The 25829-nt window shown below is 41.9% G+C and overlaps 1 protein-coding gene across 1 annotated transcript in view; it reads left to right on the plus strand.

Moving 5' to 3' along the window:
• The window catches only part of rtn4r (reticulon 4 receptor), a 34755-nt gene extending 9255 nt beyond the window's left edge, over positions 1-25500 (plus strand). The window contains exon 2 of the mRNA XM_028414591.1: positions 23720-25500. Coding sequence (XP_028270392.1) covers positions 23720-25101 — 1382 coding nt within the window. The 3' untranslated portion in view covers positions 25102-25500. The remainder of the gene's footprint in view (positions 1-23719) is intronic.
• The last annotated feature ends 329 nt before the right edge of the window (positions 25501-25829 follow it).

Consider the following 25829-nt stretch of genomic DNA (forward strand, 5'->3'; position numbering starts at 1 on the left):
AATTTCCTAAAGAGTTCCATTAGATTACGTAAATAGGTCAAGAGATACCAGTGGTGTCACAGTATTTCCCGTCAATGGATTCTATCCACACACGTGCTGTAATAGAGACCTGTTATTTCAAAAGCTATAGCATCATGCATTAGAAACCATAAACAGCCATTAGCTTGCTCCACTGTAAGAGCTTTGCACCTCATTGCTGGCTAGGCAAGGCATTACTCAGCAAATGGAGATACCGGAGACTGGAAACTTCACTGCAAACAAGCAGATGAAAGGAGGCACGGTTAATGACATGGCCTCTTTTCCTTACATCTGGCTCATTTACTGGATCTTCTTTTTTTATTCTTGGCAAATGTTTTCAACCAAAAGCTAAAGTAGCATTGATGTGTTTGGGCTGGCAGTATTATGTTTGACGTCGATCACTCTTGTAACACCGAAAACACTCTTTTGTTAACTTTTTTTCCGATTTTGCAGCACACATGTTCACGTTATCTCAAGGATTTGTTTACTTTATGATGACAAGATGGCTTCCCTTGTCTCTCCTGATAATAGGCTCTGCTGATGTTTCAATTTTTTTTCCACGTTATATAACCAAGACTGAAACAGCCTCTCCATAAGGATTCCTCTGTCAATACAGCACCACACTAATTATGTCTTTTTCATATCAGAGCAGTGACTGAGAACTGCCTGTGTGTGTGATACCTTCTTTATCACTTGAATGGGCTTATCCAGCCCGCCCTCAGCTACTGCTGTGCAAACTATCCTCCTGTGCACCACTTTCTCAATGAGATAGAGTTGGAGCTGTGCATTGGGACTGTATTACAGTATCGACTCTTCTTCCACTTAACAGGAGAATCAGCTCCGTTTACGACTAATTAAAGCCATTAAAGGGGGGGCTCACGCTAATGCATTTTTGCACAGATAACAGAAACACGGGCGGCAGTGGCAGCCGGGCTCATTTTACCGGCAGGTCAAGATGAGAGTAATTAACTGCGTATTAAAGTCGCAGCGTGACGCGTTCCAGACTAGTCAAGATTGTGGCCTGGGTGCAAAGTGCTGATATGGGTGTCATCAAGGCTGAAACGGATTGCTTCTTGCACTTAACACTTTCGAGCTGAAAAGCTCTCCTTGAGGTTGCACAGAAAAAAAAAATCCATGCCTATAATGACACAAAAAGGCACATCAAATATTTTGCTAATGAGAATATTATTGAACATCAGTAGGGAATGAGTATCCAAGCATATTTTTTTTGCTAAATTCCAGCAACGGTGACCAGGTGAACAAAAATTACTTGAAGTTTTTGATGCCCCATAAAGACGCACATTCAGTTATTATGACCCTTTGCTCATCCTGTAGTTTGGGTAATCTGGAAGCAATGCAGTTTATGCAATTTCCCCATTGTGGAACTAATAAAGGTTTCTTAATCGTAACACTGGCAAACCTCCTTAAGGAGAAATCAGTGTTTCCCACACACAGAAATCGGCTGTTGAAGTGTTATTTTTTGTGTTATTTATTGAATATGGTCAATACAGGAGAGCGATTCTGCCCGCTATCAATCCTCCCTCTTAGGTAATCCATGTTTCCAGGAGGAACACGGTACATACTCTCCTTCTCGCTGTAACCAATATGCAATTTCCCCATTGTGGGACTAATAAAGGTTTTCTTAATCTTAATATACGCTGCTTGTGCTTTTTCTTTTTGAGATTATTCATTCAAAATATTCAGTATTTCCTCTGGCATGTTGCAAAAGTAATAACATACATTTAAGTAAAGCCTAATAAAACTATCCCCTTAAGATACATTTAGAAGATATACAATAAAATTTGATAATCATTTGCAGTTAAAGACAAGTTAATTATTGACAGTCATGCAATTGAAATGACTCAATCGACAGCCCTAAAACAGACACAAAGCTTCCAACTAAAAACCACAGAAACACATGATCAGCATTACATGCTTTAAGCAGTGATTTCAATGCTTCTGCTGCTTTTACAGTCACTCGTTTGCATTTGCTGAAACTCTGCCTCTCGTTGGAACAATTGTCAGGAGCAACTTGGGAAAATTGCACATCAAAATTTACATAAAATCATCCTGCAAGTTTTGCCCTGTAATGTATTAGGTTGTTTCTACTTTATAATGTTTTCATTATCTGCAGATCTAATGCAAAGTTATTCAGGTTAAATGCATAAAGGACTAGCATAATGCCCATGGCTGTTCACATCAAAACAGCAAAGCCATTATAAACATCTGCAGCCCACGAGCAGAAGGTGCTTTTTTACTTTCCCCTACTTAATATATATACACATATTCTTGTCATACACATTGTGATGACTGTTAACATGCACCTTTTAAAAATCCAGACAGGTGCAGTCCATGTCTCTCTGCAGGGTAGGATGTAGGAATAAGCAGAAATTACACAGATAAATATTCAGCGTCCAAATGTCGATTAAAAAGACAAAACAAAGCCTCGTTTCTGCCACAAGGAGCAAGATGAAAGGAGAGGGCTTTAAGAGTTCTTCCACCTAAGGTAAGCTGTTGCTAAGCTGAGTCTGCAGTTATCTCTTATCCACTGTGCTGAATACAGGAAGAGAGGAAAGGGAAGGGAAAATAAGGGCTAGGCATTCTGTTGCCAGATTGACTCCATCTTCAAAGAGATATTAACATAGCAGCAGTTTCCCTTTTATCTTCCTTTTAATTTCAAGGATGCCAGCCCAAATTAAAATGCAATGTGACTGAAATAAACCCAAAACACCAGACACACAAAGGAAAGCAGATTATAAAACAGAAGTCAAGCAGGTTGGAGACACCGATCAGCGTGCAAGACAACATCTGTCTCATTAGCTGCACCTTTCCATTCTGGGGTTGTCTACATTTTATTACATGGAGCCAAATCATGTTAGATGATGTTTCCATGATGTAAATATAAAACAAAAATAGACACATCCCTAATGGGGGCAAGTCAGTAACAGGTGTCGCTAGCATTTAGCTTAGATTTGAGCTACATTGGACACTGAATGCTATATGTAATTTTTTCCTGCATCATCATTCAAATGTTTAGTGACACATGACAGTGAAGCTATTAACACTACAATAACACTTCATTTTGATATTTGCTGGCTGGTTTTTCTTTTAATTCCCAGGATTCCCAGGTGACAGTGCTGTTTTCATTTCAAAATGGGCTCCACAAACACTCCAAGTTTTAATTACTGTTTTCCATGTCAGCAAAGGAAACTTCAGATGTGCAGCTGGTCTTAAAATGAGCTTCTGATGAGGCAATGCCTCCTCCCAAAAAAAAAAAAAAATCAAGCCACTTGGTCTGAATACTAAAAAGAGAATTTAAATAGGTTTCAGATAGAGCCAGTATACACAGGCTTCTTATAGTCGGTCCAGACCAGCAGGGAAAAAAGAAGGCCTATTCTGCCACCACACAACAAAACATACATCTAGCAGTGTGACTGCAAGACAAAACCCTCATTCTTTCTGTCAGCTCCATATATATTTCATCGGCCTTGCGTTTCTTTGAAAGTTTCTCTGCCTGCTGTGCGTTTGCATCTCAAAACTTGTAGTAAATTTTAACCATGTCCCCTCGGCAGCTGTATACATCCTTCTTCCTTCTCCGCAGAGCCAGCCAGCAGCACAATCTTAGAGATCGAGTGTCACAACAGCTTCCTGAGCTTCTCAAAAGACAATTTCAGCTGCTCCTTCCCCATGCGACGTTGCTGTCACAGACATTGCGTGTTTAAGATAAAACAGGGAATAGAGGATCTTGGAAGATGATGTTGCAAGGCTGGTGATGGCACAGAAGATCAGACTGCAGCATAGAACTCTGGGAACTGAGGAAGACGGGGGAAAGCGAGGGGAAGCATGCATACTAATGCTGCCCTCTGCATTCTTGTCTCTTTTTCATTACTTTGCATTGGGGGGCCTTCACCTCAGCTTTAGATTCCATTGTCTTCATTTAAGTGATGCCTCCTACACAATTTCCCTGCTTCCATATAACTTTCTTGCACTGGAGCACTCATGAATCACCAAAGTCAGGACGTTTCCATCCTGTGCTGTCAATCTATCATGTTAATTCCCATCCAACTGCCTTTACCTTGGTGTCAACCGGATAAAGGTGTCTGCACTGCATGGGAGTAATTTACCTGTGGTATACAGTGGGTAATAACTGACACATCATATTGACTGGGCTAATTGACTTAGAAATGATGGTTTTAAGAAGATAAATTGCTTGGTGCCTGCAGTATTTTTGTGCCATTAGCTGCATACTGTACCACTAGTGAATTCCTTGGAGCTGCTCAGATGTGTTGTCTGTCTAAGGAGAGGTCATAAAGCAGAGTAATTGAGGCTGGCTGCTTTTCAAAGCCTATATGGCAATACGTAACACTGATATAGTCAAGATACAATCCAAATTTGGTCAAAAATACTAAAGCTCAACAAAATATAGAAAAAAAATTCCATCACATCATAATGTCATTGGTGCCGGCGATACCGAAGCTAGCCTTTAGCGATTTTTGCAAACAGCATTTGAATTTCTTCGTCTCGCTCCATGCTGCTGCTGAGGCATTATATAGCACAAGCTGCAAACAAATAATTGCAGTGAATGGATCTGTCCCATTATTCAACCCCTGACGTACATGTTCAGTCACTATCAGCACCAATATCAGATATTAAGATCAGATTGCTGCATCCAACAACAGGCTTTGGTGCCCAACCCTTACCATCATTGGAAAATTGCTAATGCTTCACTTCAAGTGATTGGATCAAGTGCCTGTTTATCACTGGGTAACACTGACACCCTGACGCCCACAATTACTAGTAGTTCCTCAACTGGCCAAAGGACACAAATGGACAGACAGGAGACAAATTCCCATGCTCTCAGTATTTGCAGATTTTGTCAAGTATGTGTCTGCTGCAGCAAAGCACCATTTTCTTAGAAATCATTCACAATGATGATATGTTGTAACACAGTTGTGTTTGTTGTCTCAGGCAGAAATTATCCTGATGGCAACAGTGACTTTTACGCACGACCTTCTGGTCATTATCATTCATTGCCATGCAGAGTAATCCTAATGACTAAAGAAACTAAACTTGGCATTTTAAATGCCGAAAATCTTAACTAAAATTTTGTTCACTTGAAAATCCTTTGGCTTTTTCCTAAGACAGCCTGCCAGGTGTTTTTTATTTTACTTTTTTCTTTTTTTTTTTAAATGAGCACTATGTGAAAAGATTTGACTTGACTTGTGTGAAAAAAACACAAATGGCAATGTTTAACTGCAGGGTTTGATGTTGGACAGAAAATGTCAAAATACGGTTCTGAAGAAGAAAAGTCACAGGGTGGCATGAGACCTCCGTCTGAATTCATTCAAACGCAATGCCTCAAAACAAGTTCCAAAAATTCACCCACCCAATATAAAGGCGGCGTGTTGCTCACAGACATATATTCAGATTTTGGGTGACATCTGTAGTCAACAGGTGCCAGGACGCAACAGCTGCTGCTCGCCTGCTCTGAAGTTGCCCCGGGGAGCCTAATGCCAGAGCCGGTTTGGGTTCATCACACACCTTGTTTTTCATTTCTGCAAAGTTTTCTTCCCGGGTGAGAAGAGACAAGACGATTAAAAGGAGTTACATTAGTAGAAGGTTGGGTTGACATGCTCAGTTTTCCACAGCAGTGGAAAAACCCCCAACTTCTTAAGGCAACCTTTTGACCTCTCCAAATAAAAGCGATGGAGTAGGTCTCCAGTTGGCTCCTCTGGTGCCTATTTAAGGAGACTCCAGCCTGCGCTCCCTATTTTATCTGAGCCACAGAGAAGCTATTGGAGTTCACATGATTGATGTGGTCTCATCTCTCAGGCTGTCAAGCTCTCCCGATGAGCAGATACTTTATCGACTTCTTTTTGGGGAGCGTATCTAGTCTCACCGCTTGCGAGGAAGTGTAAGCTCTTTTAGACGAACAGACTCCAAATGGTGACCTCAGCCCTGATCTTCAAAGTGTCGATTTAAGAGTAAAGTCCCATCAGATAAGTTCTCCTGGTAGGATATTAGTCTGAAGGATAAGGAAGAAACCAACAGACTGTCTGTGCTTGTGCTCGGTGCAAGATTCTATTGACAGAACAGGAATTACTAGAGATTGAATAATGGCGTTCACTAAGTTGACAAGCCTCCATTGATGTGCAGACTTTTTCATTTACAGACCCAGTTCTGCTGCTAGTAATATCTATCCAGTCAGCTTGCAGTGAACATACAAATCCAACAATCTGCAGATGGAAATGCCAAACAGGAAACTATTTCAAACACAAACAGGCCTGATACTACATTTAAATGTACAAGCGGATTTCCTGCTGGTTGTTTGCTTATCCCTGCTTTGCGCTTCAGTTTAGGGGAAAAAAATATATTAAAAAACTGTAATCCACAAAGTCTCTCTTTCCTCGCAATAAGGTGATGGCTTTGCATTTTCACTCCTAAGCTCTCAGCCAGCCAGCTGTATCACAGAGCAGCCTTCACAGAGGAGATTGTACAACTCCCGTGTAATAGGTCCACTACTCCCTATAAAAGGCCAGGCCCTTATCTTGTCCATATAAGATCGTTTGGTCAAGCCGATGTGTTGGGCAGACAGTAGGTCATAACCCCCCATGTCCAGTTTGGTGTCGATCATTCATCTCTAGGGCGGAACAAGCTCTCAAGTGAACAGAGAGGATATTGTGAAGCCTATATATTGTGAACGGAATGCTTTCTTTTGTAAGAATTCTGCCCTTTTTCCCCTTTTGTATCTTGCACTGTGTAATGGAGTCGTGGTTAAAGCAGCCAATTTGTTTCACAGAGGGAAGCAAAAATGTTCTGATAATAGGTCTAAGGGTTTTCAGCATTGTTTTTTTATGCCCTGTTAAATCATAATGAGAAGACGAGACAAAAGACTTAGAGGCGTGAGGCAGAAATCAGCAACATCCTATGATGAGGACACGGCCTTCTGTCGCATCACACCACCAAGGCTGTCCGTTTCCTGCCGTTACCATGGCAGTCGTTGTCCTTCCTGCATTTATGGCACTGCTTTTCTTGTCAACTCATTAAAGGATGTCTTTTATTTTGGCATTCAACCTTAAACACAACATCGAATTGCAGAATTTTAATTGTGAAACCAAAAAATAAGCAAGCTCGGTTTAACACAGGCTCTTGTTGCGTGTAGGTGTTTCCTGCCCCACACCGACAATTGGCCCTTGTCAAGCAAGCATATTACAATGCAGGAATATGGGATTCTGAAGCAATTGGCAGCTGCGAAAGGTTAACAAAGACGGAAATGAACTGCAGGCAAAGGGCACCGCAGATGTTTCACTGCACTGGAGCTCGTCACAAATTATGCTGATTAGTTGTATGATGCTAGCTTTTATTAAATTACAATTTCTAATATGGTGTTGGGCTGCTTATTGCAGAAGGGTCAAATTAATCTTCCATCCAATTTCCTAAAACGACAACACGTCACTTCCTTAGTCCCAGCATGTTGATGTGTTTCCTCATCTGGCTTGCCCTGGTGCTGGCATTTCAGTGTTGAATCATCACACATTATTAAATCAATTCTGCTGCTGGCAATACAAAAACTCTAAAGTCGAGCGGAAGAAGGTCTCGTTAATGGGTTGCATTCTTTCTTATCTTTGAAATAATGAATCTTTCCGTTAATGTAGTGCTGACTTTGATGTGCTGATCTGCAGCCGTGTGCACCATTAGTCATGAAGCTGTCTACTTCTCACCGCATTTTGTCTTTTTGTTTATTCCCCTTCACTGTAGCACATACTTTATTTCATGGTCTTTGATTCCAAGACCTGCTTTATTATTAATCCACAGACTTGTAAACGCAGTAAAATATTCAGACACATTGCATTTTAGTTTCTTATCCTTCAACCATCATCTATCATTCTGAGTATAAGCAGGCATGAAAATCTTTGTATAGTAAGCACTGGTCAAACACTGCTAACATCTTATCTGCTGATATCTTTGTCATACTTTATAACATTTAAAGATATTTCTAAGATTATCAGTGTTCTGCCATACTGGAGTAGGATGAACACTAGGGGGCAAGCTTAAGCTTTTCTCACATGTCCATAGCATATTTAGGCAATTGGCTCTCCTCTGTCCCCCTCCATCTTTTAGCACTTCAGATTGCGTGTGTGTGTGTGTTTGCTTCACAGTGGTATATGGCTGTGGCAGACTGTGAACTCACACGTTTGTTCGGATTTGTTTGGGTGTGTGCTTGTGTGTGGCAAACCACCCACATTAATCTTAATCCAAAAATAACGTTCAGGGGGCCACTTAGTATTCCGATTGAGTGCAAGTTATTTGGATTTCTGGCATCTTGGATTAAAATTGAATTGCATCCCCCAAATCTTTCCCCTTCCTCTCTCTATCCCTCCTTTCTTTGTCTCTCTCTCTCTCCCCCTATGCCCCTTCCTGTCAAGTCTCTCTTGTAGCACCCTGTCTCTTTAGATACGCTAGCTGTTCTCTCTTTATTCTCCCCTGCGTTTTTGAGGCTTCCTGATTGTACGGTGGCTACATTCTCTTTCTTTCCCTCTGTCCCGCTGTCCCTGCCTCAGCCCAACGTCTCCCCTTGCCCTGTTTATTTGCCATCGAGAGTCTTTCTCATCGCATCGGCTTCTTTGCTGCGTCTGCCTCAATTTGCATCGGTGCATGCCGTGTCAGCTCGGGCCTCCTGATCAAATCCTACCAGCTGATGACTGCTTTTATCCCAAATTTAGCTGCCGTGTGTTTGTGCAGGAGCCTCCCTGTTTCCCACAATTCTTTGCTGGTGCAGGATAGGTGGCCGCCTGTGTCTGCTGCGTTGGTCTGTCTGTTGTTTGTTGCTGGGGATCGGGGGAACAGATGGTGCGCTACGTTTTTTCCCCTGCAGAGGCTGCGTGCTACAAAGTGCAGCATCATGCAAGATGGGTTTCACTGCAGACATTTCTGTCATAAGAGCACAAATAAATACTATCCCCATACTTTCCTGCATTTTTACTAGAGTCATTTATCTTAATGTCTTTTTATTTAAATAAAGGTATTGCATCTCCTTGTAATTACATTGTCAAATTAAATGATGGACTGTTCAACGTCCTGTACTTGTTGAAGTAGTTAGAGATCCGCAGTTTGTCAGAACTTCAGTTCAGCTAGTCTCACTGTGTATTGCTGCAGTAGCTTGAAATATTTTTTGTAGAAAACGAGCATGTAGGCAGGACAACCCCCCGGGAGGATGAGTGGGCGCATGCTAACTCTCAGGAGACAGCTCTTGATAAAATATTAACAAGGTGGATGAATTTCACTTTACTTAAAAGACTTAATTCAATTTCCTTCTAATGGTTGCTGCCATTGATATTACCAAAGCATGTGATGGCAGAGATTTGGTAGATTGTTCGATAAGATCCACCATCATACTGTGCCGCATTGTGCCACGCACAGCAGAAGTGCATTTTTAACTGCTAATGAATCAGTTGTGTTTGGGGCAATGCCAGGCACTCAGAAGCCAAGATTAAAACTGTGCTCTTGCTAATCATAACAAAAGCCATGGGATTAGTCACTGGAGATAGAGTCAAGGTCCTTGCCCACACAGCTAATTGAGCTCTTATCTTGGCCTAGCCGGTAATGTTATTAATCATAAATGGCATGTCATGTTCGTGAGGAACCGTGGAAGCTCCATAAGCTCCTGATGAGCTTTGAAAATGCATACTGCTTTGTTCTCCAAAGCCCATGCAGAGCCTCCAGGATAGTGAATAAACATTAACCAAGGTGTTCCATTTGTTAGTTTGAACTCGTGGTTCAATATAAACATGCTTTTTCCAAATCATACTCGTCTTCATGTCGCAGCTAGTGAGACTAATGATAATCACTGGGAGTGCGATTTGTTGCTCAGAGCAGGAGTGGAGCTGCTATTTTCTTGCTTACTGTTTTTTTTTTACTGGAGGCGGTTTACCATAGATATAGCCAACAAAAGTGGAAGAGCAAACAAGATCTATTGTTAACCACTGCACAGCTTCCATTCCTAGATGCCCTCCAGTAATGCAGAGGTATACCTCTGCCACTGCATGTGCATTTGCTCTTTCTGCTTTCTATCTCATCGACACAATTTTCCTCTGTGGAAAACTGTATATGTGTAACCAGGATGTGTTAGCTTATTGACCTTTGAGCAGATTTGTTTCCCCCGGAGAGAGCAAAATTATCATCTTTTGCGCTCCTGTTTCAAATCATGCATAACTTTCATTGCCAGCCAATAATGGGGTGTTTGAGAAAGCTCTGAAACGTGAGTGCAGAGATCAGCGTGCACTTGTAAATTAGCATGACAGTAGCAGGTGGCTGCGTTGGGAGTAAGAAAGAGGCGGCGGAGGAGACTCCAAGATACGAGCTCAGCACAATAATTGAAAGCCCTGCTGTCAGGTGATGGCTGCTCAGGTGATGTGGCACAATGCTAGCGCCTGTCTAGGCAGAATGCAGACAGAGAGAGAGAGAGAGAGAGAGAGAGACTTGAGATGTTTTTCATATGAGAGGGGATCAGGACGGATTTCGTCCAGTGCTGTCTGTTTCTTTTTTCATCAGGGCCGTGCGTCATGCAGCCTGCAAACGTATGCATAATGTGAAGTGGCGCATGTACAAACACTGGCTAATATAAATGCATCTCAAGAACAGTCGAGCACACAACCTGCCATATATGTTAACACAAATAATCAAAGGAAGTTAAGTAGAAAAGCGGATTAAATTAAAAACACTTGATAGCTTCTTACTACCAGTTCCTCGGATGTGTCCATGCCAAGTGAGCAATGTCTTAATAGTGTTAGCTTAGACCAGGATACGTGAATAATTGAGATAACAGTGGTTATCTCAGTGGTCCATGAACCCATGTAACTTCATTTTTACAGACTATTATATTCATTTAAAGATTTGTACAGTGTTTCCAGGTATTTCCGGGTCACACATATCTTTCAGGCTACGTATGGAAACTATAGACTGTGCGTACAATTTCATGATGTGTCTACAAATAAACCTAGTATTACTATTGTGTAAAAATCCAAAGATATGTCACCTAATAATTATGAAGTTATGAAATAATAACACAAGATCCAAGTCAAGTCACAGCGATATAAAGTCCTCATTTAGTTAATAGCCACAGGTATCAGCATTATTAAGAGTTTTTTCCATTCTTTATTATCACACATAACCTAATCCAAAGGAAAGCATAAAAAACATTGATTCCTGAAATAATTTACCTTTTAAATTTATAGTCTTCCTTTTGTCTCACCATGTGCTTGTGGAGACCCTTTTTTCCCATGGGATGGTTGCTTTCCCATACTTACTGACAGTATTCCCCTGTTTTTATCATTGAGCTAGTTGTTGAGCTCACACCTATAGGGTACGTATTATTGCACTTTACAGAGCATTAAGTCTAAATCAGTAGGGCGTGGATGGGCCAAGAGTACCATTAAAAGCCCAGTAATGCATTTGTGCTATTCAGACATATAAGGCCCATTAGCGCTAAAAATGGCATTCATATTACAAGCCACCAAAAGCTTACAAGCTGGAGCTCCAGGGAGAAAGGAACAGCTGAAGGATGCAGTTTAAAAATACCAGATTGTTTTTCTCCAGGGCTGGAATGACTCATTACCCAGGCAGCAAAGCAGGAAGTCTTGTCAGCTGGGTCGTCCCACAGTACAGTGGCACGCAAATTGCGCCAGCGCATCATCTACAGTGCTACAGTCATTTTGGGAGTGTGACAACAACAGCGATACACACATATACTTGTATACAACATCACATAAATGCACACACACAGGTGTTAGAATCAAGTGATGTGTGCAAATTGCAGGGGTGTTTTGTTTCTTTCTTTGTAAGGTAAAGTCTCAGGTGGCTGCTATATGCTGGCGTGTTTACTCCTTCTACCCATCTCATGACTCGCTTGTTCAGAAGTGATGAGTGTGGGGAGATAACCTCACCAACCCCATCGCTCAGATACTGCACCTCCACTATTGGATCTTCACTCTAGTCTCATCTGATAGCTGCTCTGCCGCGAGGTGTTGTGAAACCGGCGCTCACATCCCCAGTTTTCCCTCCTCTCTGTCTGTGGGAGCAACCCCAAGAGGTGTGAAGGAAACGTTGAAGGGGTTAGAGGGCATTCTGGGGGCAGACTGACAGGCACCTCGGCTCATCCCTCACCTAGGAGATAAAGAGCGGGAATGATGACTTCCCAGCATGAACTGAGCTTTGGGCCAGTCCTTGACCTTTCCATTAAAAAAGGTGACTGATCCGTGGAGGCCTCTGATGTAAAGACTGCCCTTATCAGGCCAACAGGGAAGAAGATAGCAGACATGCTGATGCGAAGAAATTTAACTGATTCCGGGCTTGGCTAGTGTCTGTCTCTTCCTTTTCTAACCTTTCTTTCCTCTATACTTTTTTTTTTTTTATCTAAGCTCCTCTGCAGAAAAAAATCCATTTGCCTGCAGTAGGCCGCTTTGTCTGTGCAGGGTGCGGCGGTAGTGAGGCGGGTGGTAAATAATGCACAAGCCTTTCTCCTTTCATTCTTTCAAAGGAGCGAGTGCTCACTTTAAGACACTCTCTGAAGTGAGCTTATTAAACCAACTAGGCTGCAGCTATTTCTTTCTTCTCTTTTTTGTAGATGGTGGCGAGGTGAGGGAAAAAAAGTGACAATGTCCGGAAAAATCTGCTGCAAATGCCCATTATCGCACACAACAGTGAAACTAAAATAATGATCCAAATGAGCAATATGCTACCAACCGCCCTACTGTAAGTGTGCCTTTGCACTGCAGAGACCCTGCAGTCAGGTGATAGAAAATATCGCCAACTTGTTTGTAGATTTGTCAGAGAATCTTACCTTGGAAGAGCAATAGTTGATGAAATTCTTACAGAGCTGTGTCCTTCAGACAAAAGAATGAAGACTTATTCCCTATTAGGCTTTTTCACTTTTTTTTTCTTCGTCAATTTGTATGGCTCTAGCTCTTTTTCAATTCAGTTAATTCACTTTCTATTCTCACCCAGTTTTGTAACTCTACCTTATTGGTGTTTTTTTTCATTTTCAGATGAGATTCAGAGAGAGATGCAGCAATGGTTGTCAGTTCTTCTTAAAGCATAGCAGAGAATGAAAACCCTCTAGTGTGCTTGAAGGTCTCTTTGCTCTGTGAGTCAACACTGCTGGCCAAATTCAGTTTCAAAGCTCCAGTTTTGTTTTTTACATGCATTGGGTTTAAGTGGAAGGTCTAGAAAAGAGAATGAATCAGATGTATGCGGAGGCAGAGGAAGATATAAGATCCTATAGCTCACTAATGTCAAAAAAAATCCACCTACAGTACAGCAGCCTCCACAAATATTTACTGGTTTTTCAGTAGTTTTCATTGCGCAACAAAAGTCCCAGTGTATTCCTCTGACAGCACTATTTTGGAAAGAGAGGCTTGTAAAAAAAATCCTATGTGATAGGAGCAAAAGACTGCTGAGAAGACTCTGCTCTTGTTACGGGGCAGAACAGAGAAGTAGGCCTCGTGATATGCGCCCTAACACATTTGCTTGCAGGAACCGACTCAAAAGATGAAAGGAAGAGAGAGGTTTGTCTTTTTTCAGGTCAACATGCCTCCTGGGCTGCCTACACATCCAAAATAGAGGGATCTACAAGAAAGCTGGACAGAATTAGTTAACACTTGCACAATGATCCACCAAATTTATTGATCTATTTTATTCTCCTCGTTTCCTGCTAGGCTCAGACATCTTTCTTCCTGTGGCAGTTTTTTTTTTTAAAGATGCTCGTGGGCATGTTGTGTCTCTCTATTCCTTCCGCTGCGTGTCTGATGAGTCATACACAGGGGCTAAAAAGGTATTAAACAGTCGTTTGAGATAATGGATAACTAATGGCTACCTTATGAGATGTCATGCTTATGTCATGTGCGGTGTCATAATTGAATCTGCTATAAATACGAGTTGTGAGATTAAATCCTGCCAGCATTCTGACGTGATGTTCATGTAAATACCACCCACACACATGCAATCACAACAAGCCAGGCGGTCACTTCAAACTGCAAACTGGGCACCACCTGCCCACCCCTCATCCCAGTTATCCGTCTCATTTATCTCATTTCTCTTGAGATCTCATCAATTTCCCTTTCTTAGGTGGCAAAACAAGTCGCACGCCATTAAAACCTCCCGTCTTTTTTGAAGGCATCTAACGTGATTCCCTAGTCATCTCCTTCAGAACCTTGAATGCTCTCAGCTAGCTTTGTTGCAAATATAACAGATAACAGCTTTGATGAGCACTGAGCTGTGTCACGTGTCATCTGGTGGTGCACGTCGAGCCTGTCTGTATTTTTAGTGTATATAAAACTCAGCACTAACTGACTTACTGGAACTGACGTACTGTTTCAAAACAGGCTGTTTTACAGAATGGATAAAACATGTATGTTTTATATTCCTTATCAATTATGCAACAAGGACTAGACACATAAATGCTTATCTTTTGGATGCTCCACTTTCAGGTTTCAAAATAGAGGGCCATAATAAGTAAATAAAATTATGATTTGTGCTTTACTACTACTTTAATTTACAATTAAAATCCAAGAGCGAGACATCCTCAGCCACTCTTAGTCCAGCTAGGAGAAATAATCCCTGAAGCAAGTCCTGGGTCAGCCCTGGGGCATGAACCTACCGTGGCTGGTAGACCTCTTAAGGCAAGCATCCAAGGGGGGGGGTAGCTTGATCAGGTGCCGAACCACCTGATGAACACATTTACCCCCCCGGAATAGGGAAAAACCAGGGCCTACACATCTGGAGCCAGGCCTGAGGGTAGAATTAGGCTGCAAGAGCATTGCTGCCTACAGAACCCAGTCAGGCTCAGCATGAATCATCGAAGTCGAGGAGCCATATGGGCACACCACCCGCAAGGGCCTGGAGTAGGGGGGTCTGGTGCAATAGTTGCCAGATGGAAAATATATACTTCACTTTTAAAACTACATAAATCTCTTTTAAAAATAATCATCTTGGATGCAGCGGAAGCACCTTATAAAAACAACACTTGTATACCAAAATATGCTGATGAGACTGAAAAAAGTAGCAAAACAATTTGTTGGAATAATGCTAAAATACAAAATAGTAGATTTAAGGCGATGTACACAAGTGTACAATCATTTCAAGCCTTTTCCACACACAGTACAAGTGAATTCATGTCGTTCCAAATGGCTAGTTGTACAGTGACAGCCCATCTGTTCTACTCTCTGCATTTTGGTATTACGGTGTCATTTTTTTTCCTCATGCCGTGACATATGGGCATAGTATGCTCTGTATCCACCTCAGTGGGGATGATTTCGGTGACGTCTGCAGTGTTTGAAACTATGCTTGCTGGTTAAAGCATGTCTTCCCTCGGCTTGCCCAGTCTCAGACAGTCTGAGGCGATTGCAGATGACACATTTGCAGCCAGGCTGCATAGTCAGCTTGGCCAATCTAGCAGAGTGCAATGTTGCAAAAACTGGAGAAGACTGAGGGAGGGTTAGATGACACATTATGGCAGTAAAAAGGTTGTCAATAATGGTTTGTCTTGTAAAGTGCAGATTTTCTAAGCCTCATTTTCTGCACCTCTCACCCTCAGGCAGGGGAAATACCTGTGTCATTCATTGCGTGTTCAAATGAATGGGAGTTCTGCCTACTCAAAGTAACACTCTGTGCTGTACAGTACAGCATGTCCACCTATGCATAACCTTGGAGTGACTAATGTGCGTGCCTGCAAATGTTTCTATCCTGGGTACAAGGGCTGTGCAAGGTCAAGTTCAGCATCCATGGCAAGAACAAAGCTGGAAATGGGCTAGATATATTTTTGTGTGGTTTTCCCCCCTCACAGCTACTTTTACTTACACAGCTGTTCTCCAAAACAACTAAATGGATTACTCACAGAACGACTTTAGTTTAGACTGGTCAAAAAGATTAAGTGTTTGTTTGATGTATTTTTTTGCCCCAATTGTAACTCACACACACTTCATCCACAGCTAGTTTCTCTTCGACAAGCACAACAAGTGCCAGTCTAAGAGGGCTGCTGCCAAACACAGGAATTTTGTAGTAATGAAGCTGTCAGAAAGATGTGGAGTGGATAATGTCTGCACCCTCTCTACCTCCGGGACCAGAAAACAAAATATACTGTTCTTTGAGAGATCAACTATGCCAGCAGCAAAGACAGAATGACATGAGAGTAGCTTCAATCTGTGCAACCACTCATTACAGCTCATGTTCACTGCTTAGACCACCTGTGTGTTTTCTCATTGTCACATGCATACATGTACGGGGTTACCTGTGGATGCTGTCGGTGCTTTCTCACTCTCCAGCTGTCACTTAAAATAAGATGGTGTTAACAGTATTTAAAGCTTTCATCCAGTAGTTACTGAGGCCCTTTGCTTTTACCATATAAAACACCAGCGATTCATTAGGTCTCATTTGTTTTTATGCCAGCACAACACAATCCTCACTAATTTTAGATTATTGACACAAAAAAATCAAATAAATAAAAGTTAAATAAAACACACTACGTATTAATTCTTGTGGCACAAATGTCTGATGACACTGAAGACTTATTTATAACCTTGTGCCGTGCATGGATAGCAGAGAAAGTAAAAAGTAAACAGGCTAAAAACAGGCTTCAGAAGCAGTGTGTGCACCACTCACTGACTCCATAGTGATACAATACGTTAAGGTTTATGTTGCACCATGCCTTTTGTGAATTACAGAGATAAAATTAAGAACAGTTGAATGAAAATAATAGACTTTTTTTTGGCAGCAGAAGCATTCCAAATTAGCCTAACCCATCTTGGAAACATCTAGAAATGGCACAAGTACACACACATATTGTTAAGCCATTTCACATAAATAGGACTATTATTTCATGGCACTTTTATTTCATAATTCCACAGAGACAAAGCATGAAAATGGACAATCGTTCCCTGGGTAAAACCCAAACGTCCGCCTTTTTTTCTGATGATAACCCCTCCTCCAATTTTCATATTTAGAAGAGCCATGAAATAAGTAAATGTTTATTTATGTGTTTGTCCAATTCAGACAGAGTTGGCTTTTGATACTACGTCATCAGCTGAGCAAACACAGACTGATTCCTAACAGATACAGTACACTGATGTGCTTTTTTGTTGTTGTGTATTACTTTGTAGGATTCACACAGATCCTTTTAAAGTCCTCTTATGACACACACCAAAAAAAGAATACCTCTTAAATTGTTGTTAACACCTGTGCTAAAGTCTGCCTCAGAGCAAAGCAGCACACAGACACATGGGGCATGTACTGTAGCAGCTACCCTCATTTATTTTCTTTCCAGCCATGTGTAGATAAGATAAAGCCGTACACACTCCGTTAAGCAAAAAAAAAAAAAAAACGCTTGCCTGCTGTACTAGGAGCCTGCACGGCACAAAGCCTAAAGTAGGGCATTTGGAATTTCTGGTCTTTTGTGGCTCGAAGAGTACAACTGGACACACACACACAAACACACACACACTCTCACGCAGCGAGCATTACTTGAATTATGCATTTTACATCGTTTCACATGTGAAAATTGCCCATGTCTGTGACATGTGGAGGCGGGCATGAAGCAGGATTTGAGCCATTCTGCAAAACCTCACGGGTAGACTTGACTCCCAACGCCTTCTGTGGAACATTTCACATTGAGCTGTAGCTGCACTGAGGGCCACTTGGTAGGCTGCCAACTATACAATGGAGTGGTGAGGAATACGCCATTTTTGCCCCCTAATCCGGCACCGTGCCACTACACTACAATTAATCCACTTTAGTGGCATTTCAGCACACCTAACTCTATTTTAGTTGTCATTAACTCAATGTGGAAGAAAGATCACTGCCATTTCAGTGGTTAAAATGATTGATAGGGCCCACCACAAACACAGCTAGTGCTGTATCTATCATATAGGGTCACTCCAACAATTGTATGTCTTGCACAGCTTTACAAATATAACTATAACTCTATGCCGAGGAAGTAAAAAAAAAACCACAATATTTGGCATTTGAAGTAAAACTCTAAAATAGCATAGAAATGAAAGTACATAAAATTGTAGCTATTGTAGTGCTTGAGCACAGTTATTGATCAACATACTCCCTATCGCTGTTTACAGCAATGACAGTTTGCAAATGGCGAGCACAACACAGTCTTGTTTGATGTCCCGCCGAGTGACAATTTGAGCAGCTGGGAGGTCAGTGCATCATTGAAGGGTCGATGGTAATTTGATGGCAGTTGTTGAAAGGGAGAACTCTTCACTTCCACTTTCTTTTCCAATTGCTCGCCAGTCGAGCAGGGATTCGATCAGACGGCCCTCTGATTGCAAGCTCATTCTCTCACTGTCAGGATATTGCCAGCTCTCTGACTATTGTTACTGCTGTCACTTCTCAGTAGTGGATCGACATGACAACCTCTCTGACTAGTTATGCTGAGCCTCTTGATTTCACTGCATGCTCATGTGCAGGCACATGCATGTAGATACAGACTACACAGACACCCCCGCCCTTTTTTTTATTTTTTTATTTTTTAACATACATGCACTGCTGCCTGGCTCCGTTTTTTTTTTTTTTCTTCCCCTGCCTGGCGACCTCCGGTTCCCTCAGTTATTCATGAGCCATCTGCTTGGGCAAGTGCTGTGTCAGATGTGTGTCAAACAGGACCTCATCTGTCCCCCCCTGTTCGTCTTCTAATTGTGTCCTCGTCTGCATGCTAAAGCTGCCACTGATGCCCCGGCAACACTTTATGTTTAGCTGAGGGACTGCAGCTCAGCTCTCTGGTCCATCGTGTCCTAAATAACCTGTTTGATCTGATGTGTGCATCTTTATTTAAGATCACAGCATCTGGTTCATCAATCTTGCAAGGGCACGCACAAATCTGTCTTTGTGTGCGTGTGAATCTTCTTCTGGGAAGTGGGTTAAAAAAAAAAAAATGAAACTCCTCCTGAGATCCAGAAATATAGGCGACACTTTCAAGAGTAGAGACAAAATACATGTGTTACACTATAATACTGCAGAACCTACCAAACACTAAACATTTATTTCTGCTGTAAAGTGACATTTAAAAATGGAGGTCTATGTCCTTTTGGCAACTCAAGAAATTCAAGGAAGTTTCTGGCATATCCATGTTGGCTTCCCTTTTTCAGCCCTGGAGGCTGCTGCTGCTTGAGTATGACTAATTGCATTGAAAACTGAGCAAAAAGGAGAAAAGTAGCTCTTTTGAAAACTCAGCTTTCAGCAACCAGGTAAATACAGTAGCAATAAAAAGGTCAAAGAGGCTTTCTGATGGCAACCTTTTTCCATATGAATATGCCCCGTCGACCAATCTCTCTGCAATTCAGAGGAGCTCTTGAGAGTGAAGACCATTTCATTTCTGTAATAAAACTTTTTACAAGCTTATGAAGGAAAAGAGGGTTCAAAGCAAACTTAAATGGAAGACTCTCCTGGTCTGCCATGACAGTGTGACTGTAGGCTATTCTGTAATTCTTACTTTTCCAAAAGCAGAAACTCTATACGAGTTTAAGTAAAAGTTCACTTTATGAGTGATCTACACGCTGCAATAAGCTCAGCAAAAACTGCTGCTACATCATCATCATTTTCAGATTGTGCCACATGGTATTTTACAAAGAATTTCTACAACATAGGTCATAAACAGGGCGGCACGGCGGTGCAGTGGTTAGCACTGCAGGAAGGTTCCTGGTTCGATTCTGTGAGACCTTCGGCTAAAACACTCAGTATTGCAAATACATATTGCATGAGTATGGGAGTATTGCAGCTTGACCTGTTTGCAGAGGCTTGCAGCCATCAGGCGGTAACTGTAGTAACAGAATGACCCGCTTTATATAAAATTTAAAAGGATTTTGCCATTAGTATGTAGCTTGAATGTTAGTTTGACCACATTGAAAATTGACACCAGAAACTGAGGTCACACACTCATGACAAATTTAAGAGAAAAAACACAAATGCAATGTACATTACTAGCAGTAAGGGAACACTATATGGTCTATAACACTATAAGGTATGTAAACATCCAGACACCATATGTGTTTGCTGACCTGGTTCTCTGTTCAGTCCATTAAGCAGGATGAAGGGTGGTGAGGTCAGGCATCAGGTGGACATGCAACAATCTGTGGAGGTTTGGAAATGTTAGTCTTTTTAGGCCATATCCTACCGATTTGTCCAAAAATCGGCAGAATGCATTGATTGATTAAATGTGGACAATCAAGTTATAATGCAAGCCATCACCAGGTGCAGGTCTAGTAGACTGCTGCATTAAGATTTCCCAATTTAACAAGGAGTTTGATAAAGTTGCACATCACATCTATTTACTTTTGATCAGATCATGCATGACTACAACAGTAAATGCTAGAATCATGGTACTTGAAAATAACAAAATAAAAGCAAGGTGCACTACAAAAGAAAAAGTTCTAAAGCAACATGAAAAGTTAAAAAAAGTATGAAATTATAATCATGTTGCGGCAGTGGAATTTACCAAATATAAGCTTCTCATAACAAGTTTCTGGCTTTGTGTGCATCCAGTTATTGCTCTTTATTACTTTCAACTCAGAAAGTCACCCATAGCTGCCTCGGCTGGGCTAAAAATGTGGCTCGTCTGATAAACTCTATACACATTCAAACTCTTTTCATGCATGCATGGATGGATTCCACACAAGATGCATGACCTTACAGTGAGAAATCATGACTACATTAAATGCAAGGCTGCCTCTGAGCAACAAAATAATGTATAATTTCAGAAGGAGGCCAGGAGGTCCCTCTGGAGAACGACTGCGATTCATCTCTGACAGAGACATCACTTTCAGTCTGAGCCAAGGGGATCAGACTGTCACGTTAGCTGCCCCTGCCCAATCCCAAGCCCTTCCAAGTAAAGCCACCGTGATGAATCGGAGGCTCTTTGAATGCGATGTCCCAGCATGCCCTCTGTGTTCTAGAGCATTTAAATGCGTGCTGTATATTCACGTTAAGACAAAGGAAGGCTAAGAGTCTGTTTTGAGCTCCAAACATGCCAGGGACATATGCAAATGAGTGATGAGTCTGGCTAAGTGATGCGCTCGTACAATAAGTAAACAAAGCTGTCTGCGCCCACTCATACCACTCCTGTGGACATCTCTCTGTGTTTGCAACTCAATGTGGTGTCCTCGAGCTACAAACAGGGCAACGATGCCAATATTTTTGGACTAAAGTTGTTGTTTGCCGATAGTATTTATCTACAACACAGTCTGTTTTTGTGCCCAGTTTTTCCTCTGAGTATTACGTTTCCCTTTCTGACTTGAATTCAGAAATGTCTCCGTTTTGGCTTTATGAGGTATACGTTAAAGTCCAAACGTGTTTTATCTTTAGCTTTGGCACAGAATGAGTGAAAAAGCTGATGGTTCAAGGTCAGCTTTGGCATGTTTTTTTCAGTCAATTGAATTCACCATACAAGATGGCTGCATACTAACAATCCTCCGTTGTTGCCGTTGTCTTGGAGGAGAGAGAGGGAGGAGGTGAAATGATGTACTTTACTCAAAGCTAAAGGGACTAACAGTGTCACTCAGGAGAAAACAAAGAAGCTTGTCTGCTCTTGAACAGAATGAAGATTGCTATTGTACAATCATATAGCTCTCAGAAAAGAGGCCACTGGCAGGGTCTGAAAGAAGGAAGGCAGTGCTCTGAGCCTTGTTTTGACACAGGAGATAGGGGAAGATTAAGTGTTGAAACCAAAGCTGGAAGAAGACGATAAGGAATGGATTTTTTTTTCTCCCCCGTCCTTAACCTTGTTGAGTTTTGTTTGTCTCAACAACCACTATCAGGACAAACGGCTAAACAGTAGTTTGTTTTAGTGTAATTGTTGAATTTAGGTTTGTGAGCAAAGACAACAAAGTAGTGATGAAAGCTGTGGTCCCAATCAATAGTGTGAACACAATCGTACATCAGAATCAGCAGCGTGCATGTCTCTAGAGTGAAAGGTGAGATGTCTGTGACGTCAAGCAGAGATCTGAGAAAAAAGTGAAACACGACAGGATACGGTGACTGCTGGATTTATGTTTGCAAGCGTCAGGTGCAGATGCGAAGATGCTGTATGTGAGCAAAAAAAAAATCATCTACATGGAGTTGATGAGATTGTGGAGCTTACGCTGTCACTCAACAGATGCTAACAAAGACAAGACACATTAAGCCGGGAGCTGAGGGCTTTGACATGCGATGCGTGGGTGGAAATAGCCTGTTAATGAATAGACAGCGGAGGGTGGGGGGGGGATGAAGACGGCAGAAGAGATACACGAAGAGTGCTGTGCGATAAAGTATTGCTATTGTTAGGCAGTGCTGAGGGAAAAGTGCTGCGATGCAGAAAGAGTGGAAAGTCTTGACAGCTTTCCGGTGGCAGTCTGACGGCTGAGCAGGGAGATTGGAAGGAAAGTGCAGCAGAGGGCTGCTGTCAGGCCACACCAGAGCTCCGTTTAACAAGGTCCAGAGATGAGCTGCACCACAACACATTGCAGGGGAATGAGAAGAGGGAGAGTGAGAATGGAGGGAGGGCTAAGCAGGGCTCATGCATTTTTCCAGAGTCTCACTACCTGTCATGCCTGCAAGCCTGGGTTTCCTCACATGTGCACAGGAGCAGAGCAACCCTCAGTGAGGACAGGAACTGAAGAGGATTCAGAGATATGGAGGGCTACCCGTCATTATATGATGACACTAGATATGCTAGTGACACTTTGACACCTTCATCTCTACAAGAAGAATGCATGAGCCCCAATGGATACACTACATTTTTACTCAGCTGCACCTGTGACAGTACCAGAAGTGATCATTCTCCTGGTCCAGTCCTTTTCAATTAGCAAGGTAACGTGTAGCAAGCTCATCTAAAGCTTGGCAGAAGACAAGCAGAAATAATTAATGCAATCAAAAATGGACTGTGCCTTATTTTAAACATGGATGCCCTCAGGGCAAACACATACACAATTCTTTACAAGGCCTGCTCTGAGTGCTTCCACACCTACTGTATATCTCATCTGGAAACTCTAGCAAGGCTGCTGTAGCACTCCTACCTTGGCCCCAGGCATCAGTCTCTAAGCTTGGCATGAAAGCTTATCTCCCACCGTCAGGCTAAATGTCAACTTCAGGAACGTAGCAACACCATTAGTTATGTCCGCCCTATTAGAGCGAGCTAATGCCATATAAAAGCCACCCACCCAATTTTAAATGAGTCTGCCTTCACAGGGGTTTCTTCAGCTGCTTAGGTCTTCACGTCATCGGAGGCAGCAGGGAGGAGATGTGTCCCCACATTCAAATAGCTTCACTGTTTAAATGTGTGCTGAATCAACATAATGAAAGGGATTAAGTATTCTGTAGGAATATGCTGAATTACACTTCATCCAGCAGAATGTTTTGGATTTTGTCTGCTTTGTGTACCACTACTGGCTTAACTTGTCCAAATTATATAATGCTCATATAATGAGATCCTGAACGTTTTCAAAACATAATGGAAAGCAGAAGCTACGTGTTTATTTTATTTACAATTTTTGACACACACACTACTCAATGCATCTATCGTTTGATTGACAGGCACTGTTATTTGAGGGGTTTAAGCACATTATGTCATGACCCAGATTCATCCATTTCTACAAATTCCTGTGACTGTGACTTTAGATATTTACATACATTATTTACTAATCCACTGGTGTCTTTTTTTGTATCTCCATAGGGGGGCGACTCCTTTTTCTGGTGATGTGGCTGAACCTTGTGCCTCAAACTGACAGCTGCCCTGCCAAGTGTGTGTGCTACAGTGAGCCCAGGCCCACTGTGGCCTGCCAACAACAAGGACTGTTTTCCATTCCTACTGAGATCCCTGTGCGGAGCCAACGGATATTCCTCCAGAGCAACAAGTTGACGGTGGTCAGGTCCACTAGCTTCAGTTCTTGCCACAATCTTACAGTTCTCTGGCTCTACTCCAACAACATTACATACATTGAGGCCGGAGCATTTTATGGCTTGGAAAAGCTGGAGGAACTGGACATTGGAGACAACAGCAACCTCCGCACCATCAGCCCAACCGCCTTTCGAGGCCTAACTAAGCTGCACACCCTCCATCTGCACAGGTGTGGCTTGTCAGAGCTCCCTGTTGGGGTTTTCCGAGGAATGTTCTCTCTACAGTACCTTTACCTGCAGGACAATAACATTTTAACCCTGCATGATGACACTTTTCTGGACCTTGCCAACCTCACCTATCTCTACCTGCACAACAACAAGATTAAGATAGTTACAGACAACATGTTTCGGGGCTTGATCAATCTGGACCGCCTGCTGCTACACCAAAATAGGGTTATCTATGTCCAACCTAGGGCTTTTAGTGATCTTGGTAAACTGAAATCCTTGTTTCTGTTTTTCAACAATCTCACCGTCTTGACAGGGGAGACCATGGACCCGCTGGTTTCCCTCCAGTATTTGCGTTTGAATGGAAACCAGTGGATCTGTGACTGCCGGGCGAGGACCTTATGGGACTGGTTCAAACGTTTTAAAGGTTCCAGCTCAGAGCTGGAGTGCAATGTCCCCGAGTTCTTGGCAGGAAAGGACCTGAAACGACTGAAAAGCGAAGACTTGGAGGGATGTGTGGAAACACCTCAAATCCAGACCAATCTCTTCAGCTCAAAGTCACAGTCTGGGAAATTTCCATCCACTGAAAGCCCTTTGGGCGACACCATTCCCAGGTGTTGTCTTGGAGATAATGACAAGTCCTCTATCCTGTCTGGAAAGAGCCGCCAAATTACTAACAACCCCCTCAAGGAGAAGGAAAACATGTCCAAGACTAAATATAAGGAGACGGAAAGAACAAAAAATGAGACCCAGAACAAGCAGAATGATGGACCACTCGGAACCTTGTCCAACAGCCTGGACAAGTCTTTGGAAAACTTAAACCCAGACCTCATAGAAAATATGGAATCATCTACAGCATCAAACAAAAAGAAAAAGAAGTGTTCCAAAAAGCCCAAATCAGACACCCACTGCATCAAAGGTCGGGGTTCTACTTTGCAAGTGCTGCGCTTTCTCTTCATTCCCCTGATCTGGATATCTCTAGCCATGTCTTAGGACTCCTGATCTCACTCTGAACTCAAGAATGTTGATGCTCATGACAATGATACAGAAGATGCAGTGACATCTGAAACAGGCAGTGACTGAAAAGCGAGGAGTCGTGCTGACCCGACACTGCTGAGGACAAACAATAATGAAGACGTTAGAGTACATTTAACAAAAATGGATGCCTTTACAGAACACTACAGATCTAATGTAAATAATGATTTGGTGCCCAAAATTGTTTGTTCTCTATGTACTCAACTGTACTGTGTCTAAGCTACACTTTGGAGACTCCTCCCCTTTTTCCTCTCAAAAGCTTTTACTGCTTAGACAGACCACTGGAAGACATTTAAAAAAATTAAATAAAAAAAAAAAAAGACAAAAACAAAAAATAAAAACAGGAAATCAGCGGGAACGCACACAAAGAATGTTTGGTCTGTTAAATGAAGAAAAATGATCTCCTTCCCATTATTTATTCAGTCATGCATTTGTTGGGTAAAGTTTTTGTTATTTTTATGTTTCTAAAAACAAATGTTTTACCTCCCCTGATTTTAGTTCTATTTTCATGACAGAAAGAATATATGGGTAGCATTTACCAAAAGAATGCTGTCAGTTTGTTCATGGAGATTGCAATGGAACCATAGATATGCATTTTATTTTACTTGTGTACAAGTATGAATATATTATGAATAAAAGTTCTTATTTCGTATTTCGTTGTTTACTTTGTGTGGTATTTCTACTTG

The sequence above is a fragment of the Parambassis ranga genome, chromosome 9 (assembly GCF_900634625.1).
Source record: "Parambassis ranga chromosome 9, fParRan2.1, whole genome shotgun sequence".
Classification (NCBI taxonomy): domain Eukaryota; kingdom Metazoa; phylum Chordata; class Actinopteri; family Ambassidae; genus Parambassis; species Parambassis ranga.